The sequence below is a fragment of the Petromyzon marinus genome, chromosome 29 (assembly GCF_048934315.1).
Source record: "Petromyzon marinus isolate PM22_M1 ecotype Great Lakes invasive population chromosome 29, UKy_Petmar_22M1.pri1.0, whole genome shotgun sequence".
NCBI lineage: Eukaryota > Metazoa > Chordata > Hyperoartia > Petromyzontiformes > Petromyzontidae > Petromyzon > Petromyzon marinus.
The window spans coordinates 7900953-7915443 of NC_133695.1; the positions used below are offsets into that span (position 1 = coordinate 7900953).

Genomic DNA, 14491 nt, shown 5'->3' on the forward strand with positions numbered 1-14491 from the left:
ATAACAGAGACCCCGCGCCCCTAACCCGAGATCCCGCCCCTCACGGAGACCCCCGCCCCTCACCAGAGACCCCGCTCCGAACCCGAGACACCGCCCCTCACAGAGACCCCGCCCCCCACCAGAGACCTCGCCCCCCACCAGAGACCTCGCCCTCATCAGAGACCCCGCCCTTCACCCGAGACCCCCGCCCCTTCTACGTGACTTTACCGAAAGAACCAAGAATATGAGATCGCACTCCTCACCAGAGACCCCGCCCCTCACTCGAGACCCCGCCCCTCACAGAGACCCCGCCCCTCACCGAGACCTCGCCGTGAACCGAAACCCCGCCCCTCACCAGAGACCCCGCCCCTCACAGAGACCCCACCCCTTACAAAGACCCCGCCCCTCACTGAGACCCCACCCCTTACAGAGACCCCGCCCCTCACTGAGACCCCGCCTCTCCGAGTCGCGGAACTAAAAAAAACATCTCCGCCCCCTTGGTGATCGGGCCCCCCGCCTCTTTCCCCGCCCTTTCCGGCGCTCTACCCCCCGCCCCTCGCGTCCTCTTCCGGCACTCCGCCCGTGTCCGCCCCGCCCACGCCCGCCATGCCTCGCGCCGTGTTGACAGCCCCAGCCCCAGCAGCAGCAGCGGGAGGCGTTGGAAGTGGAGGAGGAGGCGGAGGCGGCGGCGGTGAAATGGCGGTTCGCGAGTCGGGCTCGCAGCTGTGGATGGCCCTCAAGGTTCAGGAGTACCCGACGCTCAAGGTGCCGCTCCTCCCAGTCGCTCCTCGTTCCCCTCCCCGCGCGCAGGACACGCGGCCTCGCCCGAACGATGAGGCCGTGGGGCTGCGCCTCTAGGCAGAGAGGCGTGGGCCCTACGTCTCCAACCGCAGAGCTTGCCCTCAACCCGAGTTCTTCCATGGGGACCCTGGGTTCTCACGCTGGCCCTGACCTTTGTTGTCTGGTGGCCCTCTCGCGGCCGTGGCCCTGTCCTCCCCGTCCCAGCACGAGACTAACCTGTCCGCAATGTCCGCGGATCTTCCTTTCTCTCCTTGGCTGCCTGGTCCATATCGACTCTCCCTGCGCCGCGGAGCCGCGCGACCGGTAGAGTCGCCGGGGTCTCGTGGCATTGGAACCTCCGCGCGCGTGCCCGGGACGAGCGCAAGGGGATTCCGTCCAACGGGTCCCACAAAGAGTCCTCGCGGAGTCGCCGTCGGTGGACGGATCCACCGGCTGCTGCCTGTATTCTCCACACCCTGTCCCAGGCGAGGGGTCTGGGTTTGACCCTCTTTAATCAGCACAACCCCCAAGGAATATGACCAGTAGGGGATGTGAGTGATAAGAGGATCTGGGTGCCCATGAGGTTCACCCAGATCCTCTATCTAAGGATGTCTGGGTGACCAAGGATGTCTGGCTCATCGTGAGTGGACGTGTTCAACAGCTGGAGCTGTGCAATGCGTGACCAAGTCCGGTGATCTCTCCGTGCCCGCAGGTTCCCTACGAGACTCTGAACAAGCGATTCCGCGCGGCGCAGAAGCACGTGGACCGGGAGGCGAGTCACGCCGTGGCCGCCGTGGCTGAACTGGAGCGGGCGCTGGGCGGGTGCTCGTCCGTCGGCTCCGTGGTATCGCTGCTTGATGGCGTCGTGGACAAACTCACGGCGCTCAAGCGCAAGGTGCAGCCCCCAGCCTACTCGCTGCACTGCGCCCTGGTGGCACCACCGCCTACGATGTCTTTAAGACGGGCGTCTTCCCACCTTTGCTCCATTATCTGCGTGATCCAACAACCCTGCACTCCAATTTGCAACTTTAACAATCGTGGTTAATTTTGAGTAGCGTAGGGTTAGAGCGTGGTGCCCCTACGACTCTTGTACTGAAGTCAGTGTGGTGGCAGGGAGGCAACATATTTCTAGACACGGATCTCCGCTAAACATACTAATTCCCGGGGATCCTGCTCCCTTTTTATCTCCCTGTGGACCCCTCTTTCTCTCCTCCCCGGTGACACGGGCTGCGTGGCCGGGGCAGGCGGCCGAGTCTGTGCAAGCCGAGGAGGAGAGCGCAGGGCTGTGCAAGCGCCGCGTGGCGCACCTGAAGGAGCACGCGGGTGAGCACTGGGCGGCCGTGAGTCTGTGGAAGCGCCAGCGCATGGAGCGCATGATGGTCGACCACCTGCTGCGCTGCGGCTACTACATGACGGCAATCCACCTGGCACGGCAAAGCGGCATCGAGGTGAGATCGGGGCCCCTGCAATCCCTGACTACCTACCGTCCCACCGATCACCACCAACTACCCCCTCCCATCACGCACCGCTAATGACTCGCGTTCATCACACACCTCAGACTAGCCCCTCGTGGCCACTATTCCCTCCCATCAATCAAATCGACCACCGACCTTCCATCACACACCGACTGCTGCCGCCTCCTATTGAACAAGCCCTCCAACGTGGACCTCTGCTTTAGCCTAATTGGTCCATGCACCACTCTAACTTGACTGCACCGACTACCTCTCTTTGTGCTCAAAATTATCCTCCATGCTCCACTGTACCTCACTTAACCCCCCCCCCCCCGTGCCTCATCAGATTCCGTGGCACACCAACCCTTCAAGGACCACCGTTTATCTCTGTTTACCCACCTTCACTTTGCCATATTCACCTCTATTTTTAATATTTTTGATACAAATGGAGTTTGCGTTGATGAGATATCTGATGGCGTGTGCCATGCGACAGGATCTGGTGAACATCGAGATGTTTGTGACGGCCAAGGACGTGGAGGAGTCGCTAGAGAAGAAGGAGACGGCCACCTGCCTGGTCTGGTGCCATGACAACAAGTCCCGGCTCCGCAAGATGAAGGTAACGGCTGCTCCGTGCACTCGCGATGGGAACGCAGTGATGCACAGTTGTTATGTACAAGGCTGTACAATACAATAAGTGTGTGTGTGTATATATAAAAACCGAATGGCATTCGGTCATAGGCAGAGGAAAAAAGTAAGGCCCTGAGTCTGAAATGAACAGGGGCTGGGAGTTGACACCGTGGATAGCAGAGAAGAATGAGCAACCTCCCAATGGGCAGAGAAGAATGAGCAAACCTCCCAATGGGCGAAGGTTAATATGGGATTTTTTAATCAAGCCTTGCTTGCTGGAGGAAAGAGTCCGTGAAGGGGTTTATAATTAAATTACGAGATAGGCGGGTAAGGGCGAGTCAATGGATTACATTGAATGCGATGATTGCGATCTTAAAATTTATCCGAAATTGTATTGAGCGCCAGTGGAGGAATTGAAGCATTGGGGTGATGTGAGGTCTTATTCACAGGTGTGGGTTGGAAGCCTGGGAACAGTATTTTGGATCTCTGGAATTTGGAAATGAAGGATATGGGAGATAAATAAGAGAGAGTTGCAGTAGTCAATTTGGGATGTGATGAAGGCGTGGATGAGGATCTCAGTGTTAGCTGCTAGTTTCATGCCTCGCCTGCACTGCGGTGTTCCCCATGTGTTGGTGTCGGGACACGGGCGATGCGCACCGGCCCCCCCGGGGAGCCAGAGCTGCCTGGAGTTCAGCCTGCGAATTCAGGAGTTCATCGAGCTCATCCGGCACAACCGGAGGCTGGAAGCGGTCCGGTATGTGGACTACCAACAGCATATGGGCACACAGTCGTACACACATACACAGGAGTGTGCACATATGCACTCAAGTACAGACATAGTAGTGTGCACATGAACACAGTAGTTACCACATAGGAGTGCATACACACACAATAGTATGCATACACATTCGTTTACATATATTAGTGTACATACACAGTCGTGCACAGACAAAGTAGTCCATGCACTAAATAATAGCTCAATCTACTGCAACAAACAATCGTGGGCTTTTATTTTATTGTGGGGCACCTCTTGTGTCCAACGTGAGTAAGTGCCTGGCTTGCGTGTAGATGTGTTGCCGTATGTGGTTAACATGTCGGTGTTTGTGTCGCGCTTGTAGCCACGCGAGGAAGCACTTCAGCACAGCGGAGGGGTCGCAGCTGGAAGAGGTGAAGCAGGTGATGGGGATGCTCGCCTTCCCCGTGGACACGCACCTCTCCCCGTACAAGGTGAGCTAAATAAGCAGCTCACAAGCAGAACAACAACAATCATTCGCCACTAAGTGGCGGTGACTTCACAGCGCTTATTAGGCTAGGTGCACCGTGAGGTGACATGAAGTATGGAAGGCTCACTGGAAAAAGGTCACAAGATAGACCAAGGTGTTATATGGAAACTGTCAAGAAATGACTGGCAGACGTGCACCCCACCTGTGCCTCCCAATGCCAACCGTTAATACGGCACAGTCTACTCAGGGCTTGCACACATACAGCCTTCGCAGATTGCATGCACACACATAATGGCACACCCAGCGTCCACATTCTTGTCAGCCGGTGGTGCGAATCGGCACAGTCACACCTCGTGCTCTGAACCGTTTGCGTCTGGCTCCACAGGAGCTGCTGGATCCGTCGCGCTGGAAGATCTTGATTCAGCAGTTCCGCTACGACAACTACCGCCTGCACCAGCTCAGCAATGACTCGGTGTTCACGGTCACCCTGCAGTGTGGCCTCTCAGCCATCAAGACTCCGTATCCTTGGCTCTCGCACTTGCCCACGTTTAACAGGCGCTACTCTATATGGACGCACGTCCGCCTGTGCATACCCACCACCCTGCCTCTCCTGCCAACTCCTCGATGTCTGTGACTGGGTGGGCTTGTGATGGGACAAAATTATGCTCTTGAAATTCGTTTTCGGAGGAAACTAGCTCCTTAGCTCGTGCTGTGCTCCCACCAGACTAGTTATCCGGAGAAGCTATTCGTTCTGCATGCGCCTGTTTTGCGGAGAAAAGCGGCGATAATGAAGGCACTGCTATTGCATCACATTTACTATATTACCCTGAACTTGCTATCACCCGAGTTTGGAGTATTTCATCTCCCCAAACTGAAGCCATGAGCTGCTTTTGCTGGGATGCTCCTTGACGACGCCACAGGCAGTGTTACAAAGAGGATGGCTCAGCCCGCAATGCCGAGTGCCCTGTGTGCTGCCGCTCGCTCAACAAATTGGCGACGCCGCTGCCCATGGCGCACTGCGCCAACTCGCGCCTCGTGTGCCGTGTGTCCGGCCAAGTCATGAACGAGAACAACCCACCCATGATGCTGCCCAACGGCTACATCTACAGCTATAACGTGCGTGTGGGCAGGGCAGCAGTGGGGTCGTTATAACGTAGCTCGGCTGCCGAGGCACTGCTGCTGCGATTCCGTGCCTCGTGTGTGCAGCGATAACGTGGGGAATAAGAGAACGCATGGGTGCCGTGTGATCTAGACTTTCTCTGTCTTCAGGGCACTTACTGGGTTTGAGTAGCACCTGTTATGGGTGAGGGGCTGGGTTGGAAATATGGGCTTTCAAAAAGGCGTGGGCTTTTTTTCCATCCATGATGCCTACTGGAAAATAATCAACTTTACATTGTGCTTTAAAATTAGACAATACAATGTGTCATTGGCTATGTGGTAATGGCCATTCTGAGAATCTGGTATTGCTGCTGTCATGACCAATGTCATTTGTCATCTTCCCCACAGTCGCTCGTGTCCATCCGTGAGGGCGACAAGGTGGCATGTCCACGAACCAAGGAGGTGTTCAACTTCTCACAGATAGAAAAGGTGTTCATCATGTGAAGGGGCTGGCACGGCCTCCCATGCTACAGGTGCTACTCCACTCATTAGCTCTCCCCCCCCCCCACCGCCCATGTCTGCTCCCTGATAAGCATCGTGTGCGGTTGTGCCTTCCATAGTCCACACCCCACATTTCTCTTGTTGGTGGCTGCTCCAGAAACTCCTGCTAACACTGACACAGAAGTCTTCCTCCACGCCACTTGGATCATCTTCCCCACTGCGGCGCCACGACCACAACCGCTACCGCCATGATCATTCCCGCCTATTCTGAAACAGAGTTTAGGATGGTCGGGCCGTACAGTGACCAACTGGATGGAAGCCTCACCACTGTCCATGTGGGTGGAAGCTGTAGAAATGGACGAGGGAACCCATGTTACAAAGTGTTTCCAATCCTGCCCACCCTTGCGGAAGTTGAGATTGGAATTCTGCACCTGTGCTCTTGGCACATTGCGTGGTTAAGGTGGTCCTGTGCCAGGTTGGTCGGAGATTTCAAAACTGTACATGCGCAGTCAATATTGCCTGGCTTCACCTTTACACGTGGGCAGCCAGTGGCACGAAGTACATTACCAACAGGACAGTACACCGAGTGTAGAACTAGGGTCGCGCTGACAATTTGCATCCAGAGCACATGGCGTGTTGTATAAACGTTTTGAAGGACGTTCCCTTCCGTTTGTTTTCTGAATCGGTGTCGGCTAAAATAAATTACCCTTTAGTTGACATAAGAACGTTTGTGACTGGCCAAGGGAGGGAACACGCGTAAGAGGACGTCCCCTGTGGATGTGGAGCGATAAAGTCTTGTGTTCAGGCGCTAGAATGGATTGTTACATTGAGGACCTTGAGAGGTGGGTGATGGCTTTAGTAGGCCTCATCCAGAAGTGGACTGATCATGGCTGATAAAGGGAAATTGAGATTTTGTTCAACCTGCCGTGATGTTTAAACCGCTGTGATTAAAACCACGCAGTCATTCACATCCACTGCTTTTAAGTGCTTTGTAAATACGAGTTCCTTGCGCGGATTGAGATTCGTTTAACACAGTTGCTGCAGTTTATTTTGTTTTACGTTACCTGTGGTGGCAGACCGCTGAGTTCCAATTGCATTTTGATGACAATAAACTTGCTCAGAGCACGTGAAGCCTGCTCGTGGTTTGTGATGTTAACCTTTGCCAAGATGTGAAATGCACACATGGTTTGAACGTCTTAATGTTGCCGCGTTGGCGCTGGAACCACAGCGAAAAGCCGGGTGAAAGAGGCAGGAATATGGTGATATAAGGGAGGGCTAGCACAAATAGTTGGTTGACGAGTTGATTAGGGGCTATGGCGAGCTTATTTCTATTCAACCAGGGAGAACCTCAGAAACCAGGAATTTGCAAGAGTGCCCAGAGGTCATTCCGTAACCTGCGGTGTAATTTTCGAATTTGGCAACTTTGTGCTCGGGCACAATTGGCCAACTCGCACCAATGACGTAGGGGGTCTTTAACGCCCCCTGTATCGTGGCCGTTGCAGCAGCAATAATCGGGCCAGCTGCCGGAAACGAACCGTGGAAACTATACAACAACGGAGGTTGGATGGTAACAGTGGCTGGTTGGCTGTGCTCGGGGCTCGTGTTGAGTTGGGTAGTGGCCTTCACCCCCAGTTTGCTCGGTTCTCATACCTGTCAACCCATACGGTTTACCCATATTCTGCAGGGAAATTGAGTTTTCAGGTCCGTACGGCGTACAGCCATTTCAATACGGGCAAAATTAAATGTCTTTCTCCCTTGTGATGGGGCTTTGTAGGATGAACGTTGGGATTTATAAGGGCACGGGGTGACCAATAAGGTCTGAATTTACACCATTGGAAACCTCATTTGCCAGTAACAAAATATGATAATTGTTTTTTTACCCTTTTATCTGGCAACAAAACTGACACCTTTTTTACGAGGAGTTATGTTTACATTGACCACAATACCTGCGGTCGGACGTAGGTATTGTGGTCAATGTAAACATGACTCCTCGTAAAAAAGGTGTCAGTTTTGTTGCCAGATAAAAGGGTAAAAAAACAATTATCAAGGTCTGAATTGGCCTGTAATAAGGGGTTCACAGATATGGGATCTTGGGATTGCTTCTGTTGGCCGCTCTGCCGTCCTCTCGTCGACTGCGCGCCTCTTGGCGCAGTCCGCAACCAAATTCCGCCGCTTGCCTCTGGCCCGCACGCAGTCCGCGAACAACCTCACCAGCACCACCACCACGCCGCCGTCCTCGCTAAACGTCGCCGGTATCCATTTTACTAAGGGAAGTTTCAATCCCAGACCACGTGTCCGCCTCCTGTGACGTCACGCGCCAGCCCCCCCCCCTAGCGGAACGGCGGCGGCGCCTCCCTTAGCAAGGTGGCGGCCCGGCGGCCAACCTCGCACCTCCGCGTAGCGCGGCCCGCACCGATGGCGAGCGCGGCGGGCATGGCCGCGCGGGAGACTCCGGAGGCTCGGGAACCCCGAGAGGACCCCGAGGGAGGCGAGAGGGGACCCGAGAATGGCCCACAGGGAGGTGCAGATCTCAATGGGAACCCCGAGGGAGGAGAGAGGGCATCGGGAAAGGACTCCGAGCGAGATACGGATGCTGGTGGAGGCCCAGAGGGAGAAGGCGCGCGCCCTGACTCGGAGTCCCCGGGTGCCTCTGCTGCCCCTGCTGAGGCCGAGGGCGAGAGCGGCGGCTTCAAGAAGCCGCTGCTCCCCGCGGTTGCGCTGTCGGGGCCGCTCCCACGCAGAGCCAAGAAGCCGCCCGTGGAAGCGGTCCCCGCTGGGCCCCAGGCTCCGGGAGACGCAGCGGCGCGGAGCGACGCGGGGGAGGCGGAGCAAGTGAGCGGCCCCAGTTGCCGGGGCCCGGCCCGCGGGCCCGACATCGGCTCCCAGCGGCAGCAGCAGCAGCAGCATCCCGCAGAGCCCCCGCTGGAGTACACAGAGCCGGCGTGGGGCGGCGAGGCGGACGAGGCGGCCGTGCCATTCGGCCTGGAGGTGCTCAAGGGCGGCACCGTGGTGGGCTCTGTGCCGCTCACGGGCGCCAGCTACTTCGTGGTGGGACGGCTGGAGTCGTGTTCCGTGCGGCTGGAGCACCCCTCCGTGTCGCGCCGCCACGCCGTGCTGCAGCACCGCGCGCACGGGCGGCCCGAGCAGCGCGGACTCTACCTGTACGACCTGGGCAGCAGCCACGGCTCGTTCGTCAACAAGGCGCGCGTGGAGCCGCGCCGCTTCCACCGCGTGCGCGTGGGACACGTGCTGCGGTTTGGGGGCAGCACGCGCCTGCTGGTGCTGCAGGTGGGATGGAGTTGCCGGGGAGTCGGCGACACTCTGCACGGGGTTCCAACTAATTAGCGCAAAGTGCTGTGGACTTACCGCCCCCCCCCTTCCCTAGCCCCCACCCTTCCCTAGCCCCCTTCCCTAGCCCCCCCTTGCCTAGCCCCCCCCCTTCCCTAGCACCCCCCTTCCCTAGCCCCCCCTTCCCTAGCCCCCCCCTTCCCTAGCCCCCCCCCTTCCCTAGCCCCCCCTTCCCTAGCCCCCCCCTTCCCTAGCCCTAGCCCCCCCTTCCTTAGCCCCCCCTTCCCTAGCCCCCCCCTTCCCTAGCTCCCCCCCTTCCCTAGCCCCCACTTCCCTAGCCCCCCCCCTTCCCTAGCCCCCCCCCCTTCCCTAGCCCCCCGCCCCAAACGGTCCCGCCGCGCATCCCCCACTAGTGCGCTCCCACCTCCCACTATGCCTCCCCCCGCCTACTCTACCATGCTGACCTGCAGAACTCTGCTGAACTGAGTCTCGAGAGTCCGGCTTTGCTGGATACAAAAAAAGGGCATTGTCATTGTGATTGCGTTACTTTCTCCCGCGAAGTCCCGGGCACCGCGGCTCGGGTGACTCTGTCGCCTTCTGCCCAGGGCCCCAGCGAGGACGAGGAGGCGGAGGCGGAAGAGACGCCCACGGAGCTGCAGGAGCTGAATCGGCGCCAGCGTGCGGAGCTCGAGCGGCGCATGCTCGGGGACGAAGACGAGGAGGATGATCAAGACGAGGACGAAGAGAGCAAAGGCCACGCGAAGAGGGCGCGCGGAGGCAAGGCCGCTGCAGCCAAAGCCAGCGGCAGCGAGGAATACGCTGGCTGCACGTGGGGCATGGGTGCGTGCACAGCTTTTAAATTAAAATAAGCATTTTACACGTGATCCAAATGTATGTATGCTGACCTTCTTTCGCACCGTACGTAGCCAACCGTGCTAAATGTAAACAAACCAACATAAAGTTAAAGCGACGATGATTATTAGTTAAGCCCAGATCTTAACTTCAACTGGGTTTTTCCGGCTCGGCAAACGCGGAAAAATATTTCCATGCCAGATGCACCACATCCATACGTCTTGATATGGCTGTGGCTACTAGCAGTTGTGTGCCGGCTACTAGCAGTTGTGTGCCACCTACTCCAATCTACCAGCGACCCAGAGATTGCTATGAGAAATGAAGCCCAGTGTACGTGCGTCTGTTGGGGGAGAGCCGAGCGACCGATATAGTAACAAATCGGGGAATAACGTTGGGGCTTTAGGATCGCAATCATAATTGCCTTTCTATTTTCACGTAATTATCCTGATACCCGCCCCCCTATCTACCTCCAGACATGGATGACGCGGACGAGGAGGAAGAGGAGAAGGAAGAGGAGGAGGAGAACCCGTTTGCTGCTGGATTCCTAGAAGAGAAGGAGGCTTTCTACGTGAAGGACCCCAAAAAGGCCTTGAAGGGATTCTTTGACCGTGAAGGTGTGGGTTGTGCTCTTGACCCTAACCCCACTCTTAAACTTTTAGCTATAACATGAATTCCAACCATAACCTTAGCCATCGCTCAAGCCATAACATTAACCCTTTCCCAACATGTAACCCAACCCCTAACACAAGCCATAAACATGAGCCCCAACCTAAATGGTTAATCTTGATATAAACTCAAAAACCCCCAGCCTAACTCACGCACCGCTCGTGCACCGCACGTGTGTCAGGTTTGGAGCTGGAGTACGAGTTCGACCAGCAAGCCCACGGGAGCTGGCTGTGCCGCGTCAGGTAAGCACCACGATCGCTTCCCCACCTTAGCAGTTTCCTCCCCTGATCATCCAGAGAGCGAGAGAGCGAAATAACGAACGGGTGAGAGTGAAAGAAGAACAAAAGAGAGGGATTGAGAGAGAGAGAGAACAAGAGAGGGAGAGCGGTTAGCGACAACTGCCGTGCAGGGTGCATGGTGACGCGGTGTCGTGCCACTCTGCCCCAGCCTCCCTGTGGAGGACGCGAGCGGCCACGAGGTGATGGCTGAGGTCGTGACCACGGGGAAGAAGAAGGATGCGGTGGTCCAGTGCGCGCTGGAGGCGTGCCGAATGTTGGACGCCCGCGGCATGCTGCGCCAGGAGGCCGGTACGCACGTACGCATATGTGCGCACACGTACGCACGCGTGCTTGCACGTACAAACGCGGTCTGAATTTGGGGAAATTGGCTGAAATGGGTGAGATGTGATGAGCGTGGTTTGATATGATGGATAGGAGGTGATGGGCACGGATGTGAATTGCGGCTTTTAATAGGTGGGATGTGATGGGTTAGATGATGTCCAATATCTAATCGGTGACATTTCAGAGGTGTCTTGTAAGAAGCGAGTGGCATCTTTTGACGAGCGAGTTACAACAGGTGAGATGCAGTGATGCGCGAGACGCAAGCCTGAGATGTGCGCTTGATGCTGCCGTGCCGCAGTGAGCCGCAAGCGGAAGTCCAAGGACTGGGAGGAGGCGGATTATTACGACAGCGACGATGACTCCTTCCTGGACCGCACCGGCGTGGTGGAGTACAAGCGCAGAGAGCGCATGCGCAAGGCCGGCAGGGTGCAGGATCGTGCCGAGACCTACGACTCCCTGGTGAGAGCGCACGCACGGACGCGATAAGTACCGCCGCCCCGACCGTCGAGCGCCCACACCCCCCGGCGGCGCAAGCAATTCCTTACCCGATGGGTTATTCCCTTCGCTGTTGCGGGACGACGTGCGCTACAGGTAGCCAAGCTGGGCGAGGTGGAGCGAGAGCTGGAGGACGTGGACAGGCAGCTCAAGGTTGCCGCTGAAGGTCAGTGAGGTGGGGTGGGTGGGGGCAGTGGGGGGGAGGGGTGGCACGGGAGGACGGACTCACCGATATTGGCACACCTTGCCTGCTGTGGGATATTCAAGGCTGCTGCACTCACCTGTACGCACCCATTCACACCTGCGCGTGCTCAACTGTACACGCTCACCCGTACACACTCGTAAAAAGCTGTACACATCCTTTTTTACCTCTATACTCTCGTACACTCCCACGCACACTTGTACGAACCTCTATCCACCTGTGCGAGCACATGCATCGTCACTCATGACATGTGTGCTGCTCGTGCCCTGCTCCATATCCATGCCCGACTGCACAGCGGCGGCGCGCGAGGCGCAGGCCGAGGACTCGCTGGACGCCTACATGAGCGAGGTGCGTGCGGGCGCCACCCTCGACAGCGCCCAGCGGAAGCGGATGCGTGTGCGCGCCTTTGAGCTGCGCAAGGAGCAGCAGAGGCTGCGGCGACTGGCGTCCGTGGCGCGGCCCGCGGCGCTGCCCCCGCTGCTGCCCCCGTGAGTCCTCCCGTGTTGGTTCTGGCGGTGCTCACGGCGACGGTGGGAGAACGTGAAGCGGCAGCATAAGAGCCGGAGCCAAGAGTGCTTAGAAATATTTTACCGTTCGCATTGTGGTTACCGTTCGAGGTGCTCGTTAGCGATGGAGATGGTGTTAATGTGGGCATCGGTGTTCGTGTATTAGGGTTGAGTTTACAAGGTCAGGGTAAATCCCAACATTGTTGTCTACTGTGAAACTACTGCAGACTGTCAAACGGCTCTGCTGCAAGATTGGCGCGAATACTAACGTACTCACGATTTTACTTCATTTGATATAATCTTTCATTCCACAGGCAGGGGGTGGACAGCAAGGGAGCAGCTGGGGACAAGCCCAAGAAGATGCTGCCACTCACAGGCGCTATGCGAGGAGGCAGCCGACTGAGGCTCAAGACGGGCGCTATCGGGGTGAGTGGCCCCCGACCATCGTACCGCTTGTGCCCACAATCCTTTATTCTGCACCATCCAGCCGTGTGTTTGGGTTCTCAACATCGGGGACTTGCTCTCACCAGGGCCTCCCTGTGAAGCGCCCGGTGCTGCCCAGCAGCTTGTTCAACACCAAATCCGCCGCGCCCGAGGAGGAGGATGAGGAGGATGAGGAGGAGGAGGAAGACGAGGAGGAGAGGGCAGGGGCGGCGGGGGCACGTTTTGCACCTGGTGGAGACAAGAGGAAGGAGGCGGGGACCCAAGGGAGACCGGCTCACAGTGAGGGCCCCCACCGTGCAGGGTAGAGTGGGGCTGTGCTGTGCCCAATTAGCGAAACGCTTTGCTTTCTGCCAGGTTGTGGATTCTGCTAAATTTCCTGTGCTGCTGTTTCTGGTGACCCGGTCGCCCTCCCTCTCAACCACAGATGATCACCCCTCAAGCACACAGCGCGATGGGCCCCCCAGCTCCTCCACGTCAACACAAGGTCCCCCAAGCTCCTCCAAACAGACATACGAGCTCCCCAGCTCCTCTACAGCAACGGACGGACCCCCCAGCTCTGCCAAGCCAACTGATATGACCCCAAGCCACTCTAAGCAAACTTATGAGCCCCGCAGCTCCTCCACGCTAACAGACGCGCCCTCCAGCACAGCCAAGCGGATGCATGGCCCCCTCGGCTTGTCCAAGCCGGCGGATGAGCCCCCTAGCTCCACAACATCATCGGATGAACCTGCCGCTACCTCTGAGAAGGCACCAACAAAGAGGAGGAAGTCATACGGCCATAAGAAGGCAAGTGTGTGAATTTTTGCAGCATTCGTATGCCGGTGTTTGCTCTGGGCGTGTCAGGGAGGTGGCGAATGTGATCGGTGTGATGTGTCAAGTGGGGGGAGCCGAGTGCTGCAAGTGTTGAGTTGTGGTTGCGCAGTGTGGTGAGAGGTGTTTCAAATCTGGACTCTTTAACACCAACACCTAACCCCCTTTCCCATCGCCAGGGCACCGACGCAGGGACCGCCTACCCCCAAAACGACCCCGACTACCACGTGTGGGTCCCTCCTACAGGTACGTGAATGGCAGAGGTGTGGGTGCTTGTAGGTAGGAGAGCTGTCAGGTGTGGGTGTGTATAGATTAGTGAGCTTGCAGGTGTAGGGGTGTATTGCTCTGCAAGTTTATAGGTGTGTGGGGAAACAGGTAAGTTTACCGGTGCGTGGATGCCCTTGATGCGTGCGACAGGTGTGGTTTGCGGTAGTGCGGCATGCTCCGTGCCACGTGTAACCCCGTGCAGCGTATTTCTTTGGTCTCATTTTCCATGCTTGCTGCTGCTGGATACCATTTCAGGCCAGACCGGCGATGGGCGGACTCATCTCAACGAAAAGTTTGGCTACTAGAGGACACCAACGATCTCTCGACAAGGCCCCCGTCCACCGACCTCCACACTCTGCCCGGGAGTCAGAATATTTATCCTGGAGGAATCTGATGAGCTAAGAAGCTATTTTTCACAAATCTCCAGTAGGGGTGGGTCAGCAAGATTCTAGGAACATTTTCAAAATGTGGCATTCCCTTTTCAAATAGTCAGGCTTTTAAGTTTATCATTTCATAATAAATGTCTTTTCCCGTGTGTGTTAGCGTGTGTGTGATATTGGGGCGAAACCCGATCCAGTTTTAATGATTTGCCTATTTCTCAGTCGCTTGTGCCAAGGGGGAGGAAAAAGCAATGCATAGAGCGCCCTTCGAGTCGCCTGAGTTGGGTCGACGGGTTGCCCTG

The 14491-nt window shown here is 56.8% G+C and overlaps 2 protein-coding genes across 3 annotated transcripts; both read left to right on the top strand.

The window, feature by feature from the left end:
• The first annotated feature begins 482 nt into the window (after positions 1–482).
• On the top strand, positions 483–6784 carry MAEA (macrophage erythroblast attacher, E3 ubiquitin ligase). 2 transcript variants are annotated; one of them, XM_076070392.1, is made up of 9 exons: positions 483–744; positions 1472–1653; positions 1994–2207; positions 2704–2826; positions 3515–3591; positions 3956–4064; positions 4446–4579; positions 4981–5176; positions 5567–6784. In XM_076070392.1, exons 1-9 carry the CDS (start codon positions 586–588, stop codon positions 5660–5662), a joined length of 1290 nt encoding a protein of 429 aa, XP_075926507.1. In that variant the 5' UTR covers positions 483–585; the 3' UTR covers positions 5663–6784. The 2 variants fall into 2 exon arrangements, with proteins under 2 accessions (XP_075926507.1, XP_032818633.2); XM_032962742.2 differs by having other exon boundaries at positions 485–744; positions 1472–1654; positions 2004–2207.
• A 997-nt stretch (positions 6785–7781) lies between these two features.
• Positions 7782–14344, top strand: SLC4A1AP (solute carrier family 4 member 1 adaptor protein). Its single transcript, XM_032962734.2, has 13 exons — positions 7782–8947; positions 9553–9787; positions 10273–10413; positions 10647–10707; positions 10913–11052; positions 11384–11544; positions 11677–11746; positions 12078–12270; positions 12603–12714; positions 12819–13011; positions 13157–13518; positions 13722–13788; positions 14065–14344. The coding sequence occupies exons 1-13, from the start codon at positions 8075–8077 to the stop codon at positions 14112–14114; spliced, it is 2658 nt and encodes an 885-aa protein (XP_032818625.2). The 5' UTR covers positions 7782–8074; the 3' UTR covers positions 14115–14344.
• Positions 14345–14491: the final 147 nt, after the last annotated feature.